At 40.0% G+C, this 14,578-nt stretch overlaps 2 protein-coding genes across 2 annotated transcripts in view; one reads left to right on the forward strand and one right to left on the reverse strand.

The window, feature by feature from the left end:
* LOC137420761 (small conductance calcium-activated potassium channel protein 2-like) overlaps positions 1-14,578 on the reverse strand; it is a 475,474-nt gene that overhangs the window by 434,139 nt on the left and 26,757 nt on the right. The window contains exon 3 of the mRNA XM_068106101.2: positions 13,995-14,413. Within this exon, the coding sequence (XP_067962202.2) occupies positions 13,995-14,413 (419 nt within the window). The remainder of the gene's footprint in view (positions 1-13,994; positions 14,414-14,578) is intronic.
* Positions 1-14,578, forward strand: part of MYO5A (myosin VA) — an 808,830-nt gene that overhangs the window by 361,788 nt on the left and 432,464 nt on the right. The gene's annotated exons all lie outside the window — the stretch shown is intronic.

Raw genomic sequence — 14,578 nt, forward strand, 5'->3', positions numbered from 1 at the left:
CTCCTGCAGTTTTTGGCTGATCTCAACTCGACTTTATAAAGTATACTCAGAAGGTCCTACGGTGTTCTAAGTGGACAGATGTCACAATCCCCTGGAAGGTGTTCTTAACGAATGCCCAAAATGTGAAATGCGAAAGATCCAACAGCGCAATATGCAACTGCAGAAATAGTCTCTGAATAGAAAGGAGATGAAGCAATAATTTTGAATACATGAAAGGTGTCAATGGACTGCGGAAAAGAGAAAGCCTCTTAATCGCAACATGATTAATTCTACAGAGCTGTAGAAAAGGCAAAAAGATGAAATTATTTTTAGTTAAGTTAACCTTTTTGTGAATAACTTTTGTGAATTTGTGAACCCTCTTATGGTAAAACTGCCAAAATCTAGGCTCTCTGCTCACCTTCACTCTTTCATTCCCCTTTTCTCCCACCTCTGGAACAAACTCCCCCACTCTCTTCAATCCCACTCCTCCCTCCAGGTCTTTAAAACAGCTGTTCACCACCATCTCTTATCTTCCCCCATCCAAAACCTTGATCTTTTCTACCCCCGCTAATTCACCCCAGATACACTTTTTTGAAATTCCAACTTCTTTCCTGGAAGTCCGTGCAGTGTCCATGTTTTATACCTCTCCCACCGCCCCCCAAGCCCTCTCCCTCCCGCAGTTCTCTCGATGTCCCTGCTCTCAAATGTTGTGTTTGTGTCCTTCCCCCTCTCTCCCCATCTTGTCTACCGCTCCCCTTATTTTGTGTTTTGTGTGTCGGTTTGACTTTTTGTGTGATTAATGTTAGCTCTTTCACGAGCCTCGATCTTGTATACAAAAAAAAAAAAAAAAATAGCTGCACCTTGAAGTATACTTTGATATATGTACTGATGCTTCAGCAATATCTCCTCATATTTAATCACCGTCTCCTGTAAGGTATACACGTACATTTATAAATGCAACACGTACTTCTGTCAGTATATACCTGTAAAACGCACAATAACAATTTGGGATCACAAAGGTAATAATTTGGACAAGAGGAAACAGCAGAACAAATGATATTACCAGGGAATTAAATCATCAGCTAAAATCAATAAAAAGTGAAAATAGAAGATACTAAAGAGTGTGGCCCAATATATGGCAATTAATGTCAAACTGACCAGAATTAGAGGCCAGTACATGAGTGCACAGAATGGCAGGTGATTATTTTGAGGAAGAAAATAATTAAGATACCATTATTCAATATAAAATTCAAGTGAGTGGAAGTTGTCAGATTTTTTTTGGTTTTGTTAGGGAGGGGTGTGTTTAATAGAATGACAATTAAAAACACATGACATAACCCCAACATGTCCTGTGGCATGTTCAGGGTCCTTGTGTAACACCGCAACTCGGTTGTATCCCATTTGAGTACGTGCAACTCGGTTACGCAACATTACACTCACGGACGCCGATTTTAGATGGATTCTTGTGCAAATGAGTTGCACAACTCGGTTATGCATGATAATGATTGCACATACTTTCTGCTGCCTCCATTAATGAAACTAGGGCATGCCCGTACTATATATAAGCTAGGACGTGCCCGTACGTGGGTGCCCGTTCCTTGCCAAAAAAAAAAAAAAAAAAAATTTGTGTAGGGGTGTGTGTGTGTAAACATCCTAGGGCGTGCCCGTACGTGGGTGCAAAAAAACATGCGTGCAAACAACAACAACAAAAAAAAACTTTGAAACCACGTGGCAGTAACGACCACAGAACCCCCCCCCCCCCTCTATTTACATGAATGGTTTGGTCCATTCGCAACGACCACAGAACCCCCCCCCTCTATTTACATGCAATGGTTTGGTCCATTCGCAACGCCAAAGCGAACGGCGAACGGCTAAATCGCCATAGCTCGGTAAGTACTTGTCCGATTAATTTCAAACCTTGAAAAGGCACATCCTCGGGTCCCCAGCAATATACCTGGCAAGTTAAAAGTATATCGGACCCGTGGTTGTCGAGAAACAGCGGTCACAGACAAACAAACAAACGTACAAACGTACAAACGTACAAACAAACACACAGAGATTACTGGAATTATAGATAGATGTATTAACCTCGGACCCTTTCGTTAATATCCCATATTAATTTATGATAGGTTGGAAGTGACATTTTCCCCCACTTCTAACATAGAGAGTCAACTTGTTTTTACATTATTCGGTTTTTTGTGTTTGTTGTTGCCTGCCGTTTCAAATACTTAGTGGCAGCCATTTTCATTGAAACAGTTTCAAGTCCCCATTCAAGTCCCTGTGATAGTACTATGTTATGCAACGATCATGAAAAATCCGATGGTGAGTGAGTTTGTCAATTTATTGAAAAGGTCTCATGATATCTCAAATGCAACCAGAATGGCACTCGGTAGAGAGAAAACCTCTGGCAGGCTGAACAGTTTACGTTTTGAATCCCACTGATAGGCCAGGTCTGGATCCGGACCTCAATCAAAATCTGATTGCCTTCCAACCACCTCATCCACCTAGTTTTGTCACAACTCGCCCAAAACGTTTTGAAATATTATACTATGTATTGTTTTGGCCACGTCTCTCAATGGTGAAGAATCACTTAAAAAATTATCACATGCGGATCCGAATTTGGATATTTACCAATGTCGAATCAATTCATCCTTGTTACACATCCAACATGTCCACCAGGTTTCGTCCGAATCCGTCCATTACATTTTGAGATATCGTGTTATACTGTATATCGTTTTAACCAAAAGTTATGGATGGATTTGGACGAAACTTGTTGGACAGGTTCTGTGTGCGACAAAGAAAACTCGATTCAATCTTGGTGAAGATCCGCATCCGGATCCAGATAGAGTTTTTAAAGTGATTCTTCACTATTGAGTGATATGGCCAAAAATGATATATAGCAGGATATCTCAAAAAGTTGTGGGCGGATTTGGACGAAACTTGGTGGAGAGGTTGTGTGTGTGAAAACGACTAATCCATTCGATTTTGGTGAAGATCTGAATATGGAATCGGCTACAATAATTATTTAATTTTAAAGTGATTCTTCACCATTGAGAGATCGGGTGAAAAGCAATATACAACAAACACACAACATGCATTTTAAGGCCATTTTCCCTGCTAGAGCGGGGGTTAGCCTTGCGGTCCCCATGACCATCTTCTCCATTTTGCCCTATTTTCTGCATCTCCCCTTGTTAACCCCCTTGCCCGCATTTCTTCTTCGACCATCTTTAGCCAAGTCTTTCTCGGTCTTCCCCGTCCTCTACTTCCTTCTACATTCATTTCCATCACTCTTCTCAACCAGTCACTTTCATCCTTCCTCAACATATGACCAAACCATCTCAACCTGTTCCTCTTCACAGCATCAATCACAGGCTCTATTCCCATCATCTTTCGCAATTCATCATTTGTCTTCCTCTCTCTCAACGATACTCCACACATCCACCGAACCATTCGCATTTCCACCCTTTCCAGCCTTCGTTGCTGCTCTACGTTCATTACCCAGGGCCGTTCTAGTGTTAATATTGTTAACTGAACATTATACGATTATGGCCCACTGCTATTATGGCCCATATACCTGTATTATCCATGCACCATATTATGTCACAAAATTGCAATTATCCGTAGCTTTTTGATTGATTATCAAGATATTTAATAACCACTTTTGTGTAAATTAAGGCGAAATTGCATCAATGAAGATGAATATGAAAAAAAATTCAAACTATATTCCCCATGGCTAGTCGATCATATGTATGAAGTTTTGCATAGATCTGTTAAGCTATTCTGGAGAAGATTTTTTTACATTTTATTTTCAATCCAATATAGCTGCAAGACCATGTGACTGATGATGTCATAAGTTAAATATTTCACACATCGGATCGTAGATCATATATATATATGAAGTTTCAGATTTTTCACTTCAGGATTTTGATTCAACCAATTATGTGTCGGCCAAAGGTGTGGCCACACAGAGTTGTTCTCCTTTGCTGGTATCTCTTTTATTAAATTTTCTTTGCCACTGTAGTTTAATGTCTAGCGATAGATTGTTGTGTGGTTTATGGTGATTTGTGCCACGAGGATGAAAATGTAAAATTAAGTTTAGTTGTTGGCCACCGGAAATCGAAAACACGCTTCCGCCCTGAATGCCGTGGAGAGAGGGTTTTGGCGCGTTCTCAAGCTGAGTCTAACGTGGAGTGCGATCGACGGTGTTGTGTAATTTCGCCTCTTCACCACTTAAGATCGTTGTCTTTGGGTTCGGTTGTTATTCGGAGTTTGGACTCGAATGACCCTAGGACTCGTGTGATCGCATGTTGCTGCCCCTTTTTCTTATGTTGTGTTCCGTTCAAACCAAAACATTCATTAAACGATTGCAAGAAGATCTCGGGTTGGTGAGCAACTTTTAGCTGCTACATATGGTTGAAATACCACTTCACCAATGACGTCATCATTATCACCCTATATACCACATGGGGAGTTTATGACAATATTTTCCTTTGAGTGGTTTCAGAGAAAAAAGGATGTCCCTTTTTTTTCCCCTCTAATGTCTAATCCAATATTGCTTTGTACAATAACGGGGCACTGTACTCATACCATGTGACCTATGATGTCAGAGTTATCAATAAAATATTCTGCACGGGAATCCCTCCTATCTTTAAAGTTTTGTATCAATCGGACAAGTGGTTGCAGAGAAAAAAAATTTAAACGAAAATATATAGACATACACACGTACACAAACAGAAAGACAGACAGACAGCCCAGCTGGGCGACGCCTTGTTCTCAACTGTCGTTGTGCTTGTGTGCTTCCCTCTACCTCCCCCTCTTGTCTTCCGCTCCCTTCATTGTAAGTTTTATGTGTCTGTGCATGTTTTCATGTTCAATGTGTTCGCTCTTACACCAGCCTAGATTCTGTATAAAAAGATAACAAATATATATATATATATATGACAGACACGTGAGTTGCAATAGTCTCACAAGCCCTTTGGGGCGAGACCAATAATACAAGTGAGAAATATTGCCAGCAAATTGGTGAATTACGCTGAGACATGCAGATAGTATAAAAAGAGTTCGCTAAGGCCTATTGGTGGGGACACTGGTCTGGGATCCTGGAATTGTGACTTTATAATCCAACTCTGAAGGGAAATGTATTAAGGATTTGGATTGTATTCTTCAGGAGGTCAAGTTAGATTCAACAGAACTGTTATGTCACCATTGTATTGCCAGTAAAAGCCCAGCTGGGTGATTCATGACTTTTGTGGTCGGATAGTGTGTCTGCCCCACCTAGTTCTGGTCTTCATGCGTTGCTTGTCCACTCATTTTGGTCGACTTTTATTCCCCTCCCTTGTTAAAGGAGGTCGTTCTCAATGACAATGGATCCTACCCTTCTCTTATGCTTGACACTTTTCAAAAAAACATTTGTATGATGGAACAATTACTATATTTTCAATGATCTACAGCTAACGGTGGATCTTTTAAATAATGGTGGATCATGCTGCAGAAAGCCATTAGCACACCATGTACTTTTACACAATGACAAGGACTTGAAGGCCAAAAAAATAAAACTGGCATCATATATGAGATTTGAACCAGGGATTCTTGCATCAGTTAGACAGGGATTCAAATGGGAATGCCAAACAGGCCTTTTCATTGAGGAAAAACAAACCTGTCTTATGTTACTATTCTTAGAAAAGATATATGACTTGGAAAAACCTTTGTGTTCCTTTAAGTTTGAAAATCAAGTCAAAATGTGTTTTCCCTGCAGTCGTTTTATTATATTGATGCATTATAGGGGAATGGGTTGGGGGGGGGGGGGGGGGGGGGGAAATAAGTGCAATTTAGATTCATTTTCATCAAGAAAATGATCTGGAGACAGCAGAAAACCTCTCTCTCTCTCTCTCTTCTCTCTCTCTTCTCTCTCTCTTCTCTCTCTCTCTCTTCTCTCTCTCTTCTCTCTCCTTCTCTCTTCTCTCTCTCTTCTCTCTCTTCTCTCTCTTCTCTCTTCTTCTCTCTTCTTCTCTCTCTTCTTCTCTCTTCTCCCTCTTCTCTCTCTTCTTCTCCCTCTTCTCTCTCTTCTTCTCTCTTCTCTCTCTTCTTCTCTCTTCTTCTCTCTCTTCTCTCTCTTCTCTCTCTTCTCTCTCTCTCATTCCCCATAGCCAGACAGGTGAGGGACAGACATGAAAAAGGATGGCAATATTCAGAAGAGCTTATCACTTCTTTGCACAGCTCAGGTCACATACACACAACGGATGACAAACCATTCCCCCAGCTGAACATGGGTCAAAGGTTGTTTCCTCTCAATTCAGACACCCTTCACGTCCTTTCGCACGCTTCATTTGGTCACCAGCTTTGTTAACTGTTCTATACACATTTAACCCTCATTTCTTACTTTGAACATTTCAATAACAGCTCAGAAGTAAGACACTTCCTGCATCCACCACACCTGCTTTCTATTCCTTGGCTGATGACACAAGGTTTCATCGGCCAAAGGTGAAAATTTACATAAGCTGATGAGCGAAACACAGTCACGCGTCTGAACTTTGCTGGTAACATGAAGTCCTCCATGCCGGCCTCAAAAGGCCGGTGGACCAACCACATTTAGGAAAATGGAGACTAAACGTACAACACCGTGACACAACTTAAAAGCTGTTAGCATTGCTATATTATATGAAGAACAGAAGGAACATCCATTGTAGCTCAACATCTACGCACTGAATAACAAGTCATCTCAAATGCCCGATCGGATGCAAGCAAATAAAAATTCACACAATCCTATTTCGCAGAACACCCCCAAGATTTCCAAACAGTTTGTGCAGGTCATTATCATGGACGTTTTATAATCATTTTTTCTCTTGGCAAAAAATATTATTATTATTATTATTATGCAAAGGAATGTTTACCTCAAAGATGGAATCATATATTCCAGAACCTCTGGCATCGTTCGAGATAAATAATTCATTCCAGATACATTATTCTCTCCAAAGGTGTCGGGTAGGCGGACACATTGCACGACAGCAGGGCCTTCTTTTTTTATACAGTGCCGCTTGACCGATTCCAGAAAGTTGAGAGCTGATAATGGTATATGGAAATTGCGTCAGGCAAAGAGCCATTATTATGCTTATGCTGGCAACTACTTCTTACCTGAGGTCAATCCTTCCAATTTCTATTTTAATGTCTGCCCATTACTTGTAATAGGAAAGCAACAGTAAACATGTTTGCACTGCATTTGTTTTCGAGAACCACCTCAATGCTAACTGAATAAGCCCAATAGACAAAACTTTTCATGAGCAGAAAAAGTTCTTGCCAATAAAGGTTGAATCTGCGTGGCACAGATTTTAAGGCTGGGGAAAAGGGAAAAAAAACTTTAGTCATGTAGTCACAGAATGTTCACTTCCCAATTAGTTTTTCAACCTTTCAAACCAGCCAGAGAGGCTGGTAGGATAGCCTAGATCTAGAATATCTATAGATAGACCCTATAGACCCTAGAGTTACGCACACTCACTTCTGAGCCGTCTTTCATGCGTTTGAATCTCGGGACAACCATAAACTATCATCCTAGTGTCTCGCGAGGGGTTGGTCTTGATTCATCAATGTGTGTGCGGACTCTCGGGTGGGCGTAAAACTGGGCGTACTGTGACAGCATTAGTTGGTGGACGTTAAAGATCCCCAATGTCCTTTGTGAAGAGTAGTCGAGCTATCGTCAGCACCCTGATCAAACCCAATTTCCTGCTTTAACATACAGGGGGCACTGCACTGCATTAGTGGCACAGCTGCACACCCAGCAATGTTGCAATCGGCAGTGATTGACTGCATAGAAAGTGAATGAATAAATGCCTAGCACTCTACTTCTTTCATGCTTTTTCATGCTGTCTGCACATCTGCCTCTGTAATCTCCATAACTTCCATTTTCCTCTCTACATAGCTCAGTAACTCCAGTTGCTTCCTCCCTCATTCATCCATGTCTCTAGTCTCAAGCTATTTTATAGATCATCTTCTTACAGACTTGTGCTGGATTGTGACAAGCTACCCCAACACTGCCTTGCAGTCCTGAATCCTCCACAGCTGCTGCTTCATGACTATCATCCAATCCAACGTGCACTCCACTCCCATATGTAAACTTGTCGCTCTCTCACTTCTGGAAGAACAAACCAGCTAAAGCTGGACAGTTAGCTCACCACCAGCTACACCAGACCTCAACTCTCTATTCATTGTTCCTCATCGAAATGTACCAATGCTCTCCTCTTCACCCTGGCTCTACTACTCCCACGTGCACATTGAAGTCACCTGCAATGCATCGCATCACCTTCAGCTCAACCATTTCCATCAACCTCTCCAGTGTGTCATTGTACTCCTGTGTATCTGCCTTGATATACTTCCTGCCTATGACCCATACACTGACATAACACACATCAGTTGTTGGCGTATCATCAGCCCTGCCATAATTATCTGTCCCTCCCATCTCTCCACTCTGACCATCTCCCTGCTGATCTCTTCCAATATTAACATGTATATCATGTGCATCATTATACATAATTGTACCAAATTTGGTCAAAATCCCATCACTGGTTCACTAGTGTGGTAAAATATTTTTTTTACCAAAAGGGACCTTTCACCTTTAACCTCATAATCTAAACAATTTATCCTTACATCATTATACATAATTGTACCAAGTTTGATTTAGATCTCTTCAGCCGTTCTTAAATTATTGCGGTAATGAAAACCTATCACAGATGCACACGGACGGGTAGACAGCCGGACGGACAATGCAAAAAAATTATGACTCCGGCAACATCGTCAGCGGAGACATAAAAATCCCCCCCTCCTCCCCCCCCCGCCCCCCCTTACCCATGCCTGTGGCCTGCCTGTGGACAGAGCACCAGAGCCACACAGTACTAATGCAGCAAATTTAATAATTATTTCCCCTAATTTATAATAGCTTTTTCTCTATTTATTACAGAAACAAGAAGTGTGAAAACCTATTAAAACAATGAATCCCTCAAGCATCATGTTCATGTCCTGGCCCAAGCTCTATCTCAAACGCGTCATTTGCAGGATCAGGTAGCAGTGACAATAAAGACAGATGGCATAAACATGTAATTTGACACAATCTGTCGCTGGATTATAACCAAATATCGAACAAGAACAATTTCAGAATCTCCACAAAGAGCATGTGTTGTGTAAGTGCTTTACAAAATATGAAAATGGTTTCAAACATACCATCACTCCTTATCATCACAACTGATGATGCAAATAATATATACAGATCAGCTTTATGATGTCATAAAGTGATGCAAAAACTCCATTTAATCTGATTTCACTGCTAAAATGACTGTATATACTCTATCAACAGGTTTTATATCATAACAAATGCCCATTTGCAAAAATTAAATTTACAGCCATTTGAAAAATAATGTGGTAAAACCTATTATGGGATATTAATTAAATGATTTACTCTGATAATATATGCAAAGCCACCTTGAAGCTTAAAATACTACGGAAACAAAATAAATGGCTGAAATTTAAAAAAAAACATTTTTTTTACAGAATATCAAGTCTCAAATAAAAATAGTCCCTATATACTAGTAGCGACATGACAAGTCCAAAAAAATTCTGGTCACGTGGTTCATGGGCGCCATTTTGTTTCCAACGATTTGTTTCCATGTTTCCACACGATAGCTTATTATTTTTAAGTGGTGAAGCTGCTTCAATAGTTGGCTATGTCCGTCCGTCAAAAATGAAAAAGAACCTTTCTGACCCACCGTGTTTAATTTTATAGGGTTCTAAAGGGTAATTCTAATGGGGCAGGATGAAGGAAAAAGGCACTCAATGACATCGCAATGTCGACCGATATGCCTCCACCCATATTATTACGTCATTACTCGTTCCAAATTTGATTTAAATCCCTCCAGCGGTTCTCAAATATGACATTTTTACATGACATGACCTTTGACATCTTGATGCCGAAATCTAATCAGGTCATCTTTGCATTGTAATATGAACTTGTACCAAGTTTGGTCAAAAATCCCATCACTGGTTCACAAGTTAGCATGGTAACAGAATTTTTACCTCTCATGACCTCTGACCTTTGACCTCTTGACTTCAAAATCTAATCAGTTCATCTTTACATCATAATAGATAGTTGATCTAATTTTGATTTAAATCACTTCAGGCATTCTCTAGTTATCGCGTTAACGAAAGCCTATCACGGACACATGGACGGACAGATGGACGGACAGCCGGACGGACAAACCGAAAACATAATGCCTTTGGCGACTTCGTCGGTGGAGGCATAAAAAAGTAGGGGTAAGAAAGGGTGAAAACTTGGATTTCAGAAAAATAACAATATGCAGATGACTAGAATAATTATATGTCTGAAGGGCTGAAAAGGCACAGGGTATGTGACCAGATGATAGGCTGTCACAGATTGAGGCTGATAACTTGTCATCGGTGAGTAAACAGTAATCTCTTGACATTGGCCTCTTTGTTGATTATGCCACCGATGATTGGAGTTTTTTTTCTCATATAACTGTTTTGAAGGATTTCACTTTAGCCACACAACTCCTGCACCTAATAATATATTCCCCATGTCTGTTGGGTAAAGCTACACATAAGCAATAGCTTTTACTGTTTCTCTTACTCGCTTTTAGAACTTTTTATGTTGCTCACCTTTTTGCCACAGAGACATACAATATCATCAGGGTATTTAATTGCTGCAAAGACAAATAAAACCAAATACATTGTCCAAATATATGACCAAATACATGACAAAAGCCTCAGACCTGTGCATTAAAGGATCGTGGGGCCATATTCCATAAGAATGCACAAAACAATACCATTGTCTGCACACGGACCTCGGCCAGGACATTAACCTGTGCGTAGATTACTTGCAAATGCTAGTAATATCTTTTGCACAAGTAACTTCTAAAAGTTGACTGATATGTGCTGAAGCTCACTCTTTCCCCACTTTTTTTCAACCAAAAAAAGATTGATGCGTCGAGTCATGATTTGCTGCAAAGCGTCGGGCCATTATTTTTTATCAGGTTGTGGTTTGAAGGCCAATCCATTCAAGTATGACAATGTACAGCTTTACAGGTTTAAAATGATATGGCATCGGGCACCAATTCATCAATTTGTTCTGGAATCGCACGCTGGTCTTCTCCGTTTTCTGTTCCGTGGCGCAGGAAAGTTCTGTCCTTGTTTTAAGAAAAATGACATTAAACTGATAAAAAATATTTAAATGCAGTATTTATCATTTGTCACACCACAAGCAGCAATCAAAGGTACATTTCGCAAGCAAAGTTAATCCGAGCCACCATGGGGATTTAAGGGGCGAAGAGCACACCCACCCTTACCTTTGTGACATTGGGTAATTAATAGACCCTCTCCTACTTTTGTAAAATTGCGATATTAGTCCGCCCACCCAAGCTCTTTAGAAAAATCAAAAGTCCACAACCACTTATTACATTCTAGCATCACCAAAGGCCAAACTATCTGAACAAAAAAAATTCAGCAAATACCGATAAGGTAAACGTCATTGCAGTGGTAAACAAGCATAATATTCAATTAATAATGGTCATAATAAACAATATTCATAACCAACATATTACCAACACTGACTTTCTTTCAAAATTCTAACTTCGTATTTAAAGTGCAGTTTATGAATATTCCGGATCCTGTTAAATCCCAAAACCCCCAAAACTCAACATGGCATTTAAAGCTAGCACATGACAAACCACAGTCAGGTTTTGATTGGATTTTGATGTACCACACTCTTTACAGAGCATTGATGCTGTGAAGATTTTCTTGGCAAGGGTTGCAACGGGTGGTTTGCCATTGCCTTCCCAACAATGTCCGTGCTCTATCCCTTTAAATGCCGAATTTCAAGCAAGGAAGCAGCACGTACCATTTGTTTTAAGTCTTTGGTATGACTAGGCCGGGCTTTGACCCACCGACCTCCAAGACTCGGAGCCGACGCTCCAAACATTCTGGTTAGAGTCTGGTGCACTCGGGTACCCACGTGTATTTGTTTTAACTTGTATTTTATAATAACAGCCCAGAGGTCACAAAAGTGGCAATCGCATGCATTAGAGATAGACTGCACAAACAGGTTTTCAAAACCAACATGTAGCTCTTACCTTTCGGATTGCAATTAAATATTCCAGAACTTCTGCATAATTGCTGTCACCATTACTTCATTTGCAACGAGTAGAACACATTTGCTACATTAACTTGCACAAACACAAAACACTCACATAAACAATATTGCATTGAGCTTTCTGTTCGAGAGTATGATCATTGTATTATTCTGCCACAGATTTCGTGATATTCACATTCATAGTTCACCACATCAACCAGGCTGCTTCCCAAATAAACTTTTACTCCTGTGTCACAATTATGGTACCACGTGCATGTTAAGATCATTGTAAATGAATTACATCATCCAGTTACAACAGTGGTTAAGGAATTTCTGGTGTCTGACACAAATTAGACCTTGGTGAGCTTCAGTTTTCTTGGTATTCTCTGCATATGAAAAGGCCCATTGGTGTATATTATAGGATCAGGTCACATTGCTTATGATTTGTTTCTGGCCAAAATGTACAAAGTTGTCTCTGGTGATGCGGAGATATGTGCTCTCGACTATAAATAATTGTCCCATGGGGGTTTTGGGATACATTTTATGAAAATTGGCATTTAAGTATCAGAGTATAGCAATTCCACCATAACCACCCACACTGATACACACACACACACACACACACCAGCCAACAACAGTAACTTTCACGCACACACATGCACATGCAAACATATACGTACACACACACACACGAAAGTTCTTTTTTCTGAAACCCACATATGGAGATAATAACCAACAACACACACACACACACACACACACACACACACACACACACACACACACACACACACACACACACACACACCTGGTTTCCTAGATAAGCAGAAATCCTGAAATCTTCAGGAAATATTTTTTCTAGCGTTTGAAAGCACTCATATATTGAAGAGTAAAAAAGTTGTCATTTGTATAACCTTTTGAAAGTTGCACTTCAGACAAGCAAACCTATTTATTCATTCACGAGAAATCTACTCTCCTGTCTTGCTGACAAATGCTCCCGATCAAATACTACTGCATTCGAATTTGGTTGCCATCATAATAAAACAATGCACTTATTCACAGATCAATCCCAAATGAACCATCGCGAGACACATCTGAGACACAAACCTCCCTTTTTTTTTTTCAGCTGGAACCAAACTTTACATCTCGGCTCATTTTATTTAAATAATAATGATAATAATAATAATAATAATAATAAAAACTTCATATCCCACACCACCTCATTGAAATTCCAGTAAATGGCAAGTCCTACTTCAGTTTATAGAAAATCACATTTTGCAAATCACCTCATTTTACACAAATATTAACTTCTTCAATCAACAAACCTTTTGAATTTGATGCCGCTGCTGGTCTCTTTGGAAGCTCACCATTGTTGGTGGTGTTCAGCAAACACAAATATTGATGCAGTTCATTAAACAAATGTCTTCAAAGATTAATTAATATAATAATAATATAATAACAAATATGGAATGGTATAATGCCAAATCATTATAAAAGATGATAATTGGAGCAAAGCTTGTGATCAATGATTTGATGGAAAGTGCAAATCTTACTGTATTCTCCTTTATCAGTTGGCTGTTTGAACCCACTCCTTCGTGAAACACCATATATGTGACAGCAAAAGCTATAACTATCACATATTGAAAGTAACAAAACATGAGCAAAAGAAGAAGGAAGAATAATAACGAATATGCAAGGCAAAAAGCAGCTAAAAGAGGAGCAAAAATAAAAAGAAAGAGGCAAAAAAGAAGAGGAAAAGGAAAGAATGGGGGACAATTCAAGGAGGAGGAAAATGAAAAGTATGAGGAAGTAGAACGATTAAACAGTAGACTCTGATATACAGAATTTTAAACAACTTTTTTAAATCATGATGAATATGACCTGGTCTCACCTTTCACAGACACGGACCGTCCACGCAGCGATGATCCACAGGGAGATGCTGAACACCAAGAGCACAGTGCCTGGGCAGATCGTCATAAGTGTCTTCATGACAAAACGAGTGTTGAAGGTGATTTTGTTGAGTGCACCAATACTCCGTGACGAGGCGTCAGTGAACAGCTTTGAGTGCAGCAACATGACACGGGCAATGAGATAGAGGCGAAGGAACATGGGAATGGACAATATGATGTCCACGTCTGCCTCATATGATAATGGTGTGTACAAAAAGGCATGACGAGCTGTCCACAGGAACCTGTATTCGCCAGGAATAGGATGAACAGCGCAGACAACAAGCTCAAGGCCGATGGAAAATATGCGTTCATGTGTCATGGCAATACGCCAGTCATCTGCGCCATTGTCCACCATGAAGAGCTGCATTTGGAGATGGAGAGCAAGGGGAAAAACAAGCATAATGTGCTTTAAATCTGGGTTTATGGTTGCAAACAGTCACATATACATGTCAAATTGATTGAGGGTCAAAATCTTCCAGAACTAATTTATGTTAGGAGCTCAAAACCAATTAGCCAAATGGATTAA

Source organism: Myxine glutinosa, chromosome 2, assembly GCF_964187855.1.
Source record: "Myxine glutinosa chromosome 2, kmMyxGlut1.1, whole genome shotgun sequence".
NCBI lineage: Eukaryota > Metazoa > Chordata > Myxini > Myxiniformes > Myxinidae > Myxine > Myxine glutinosa.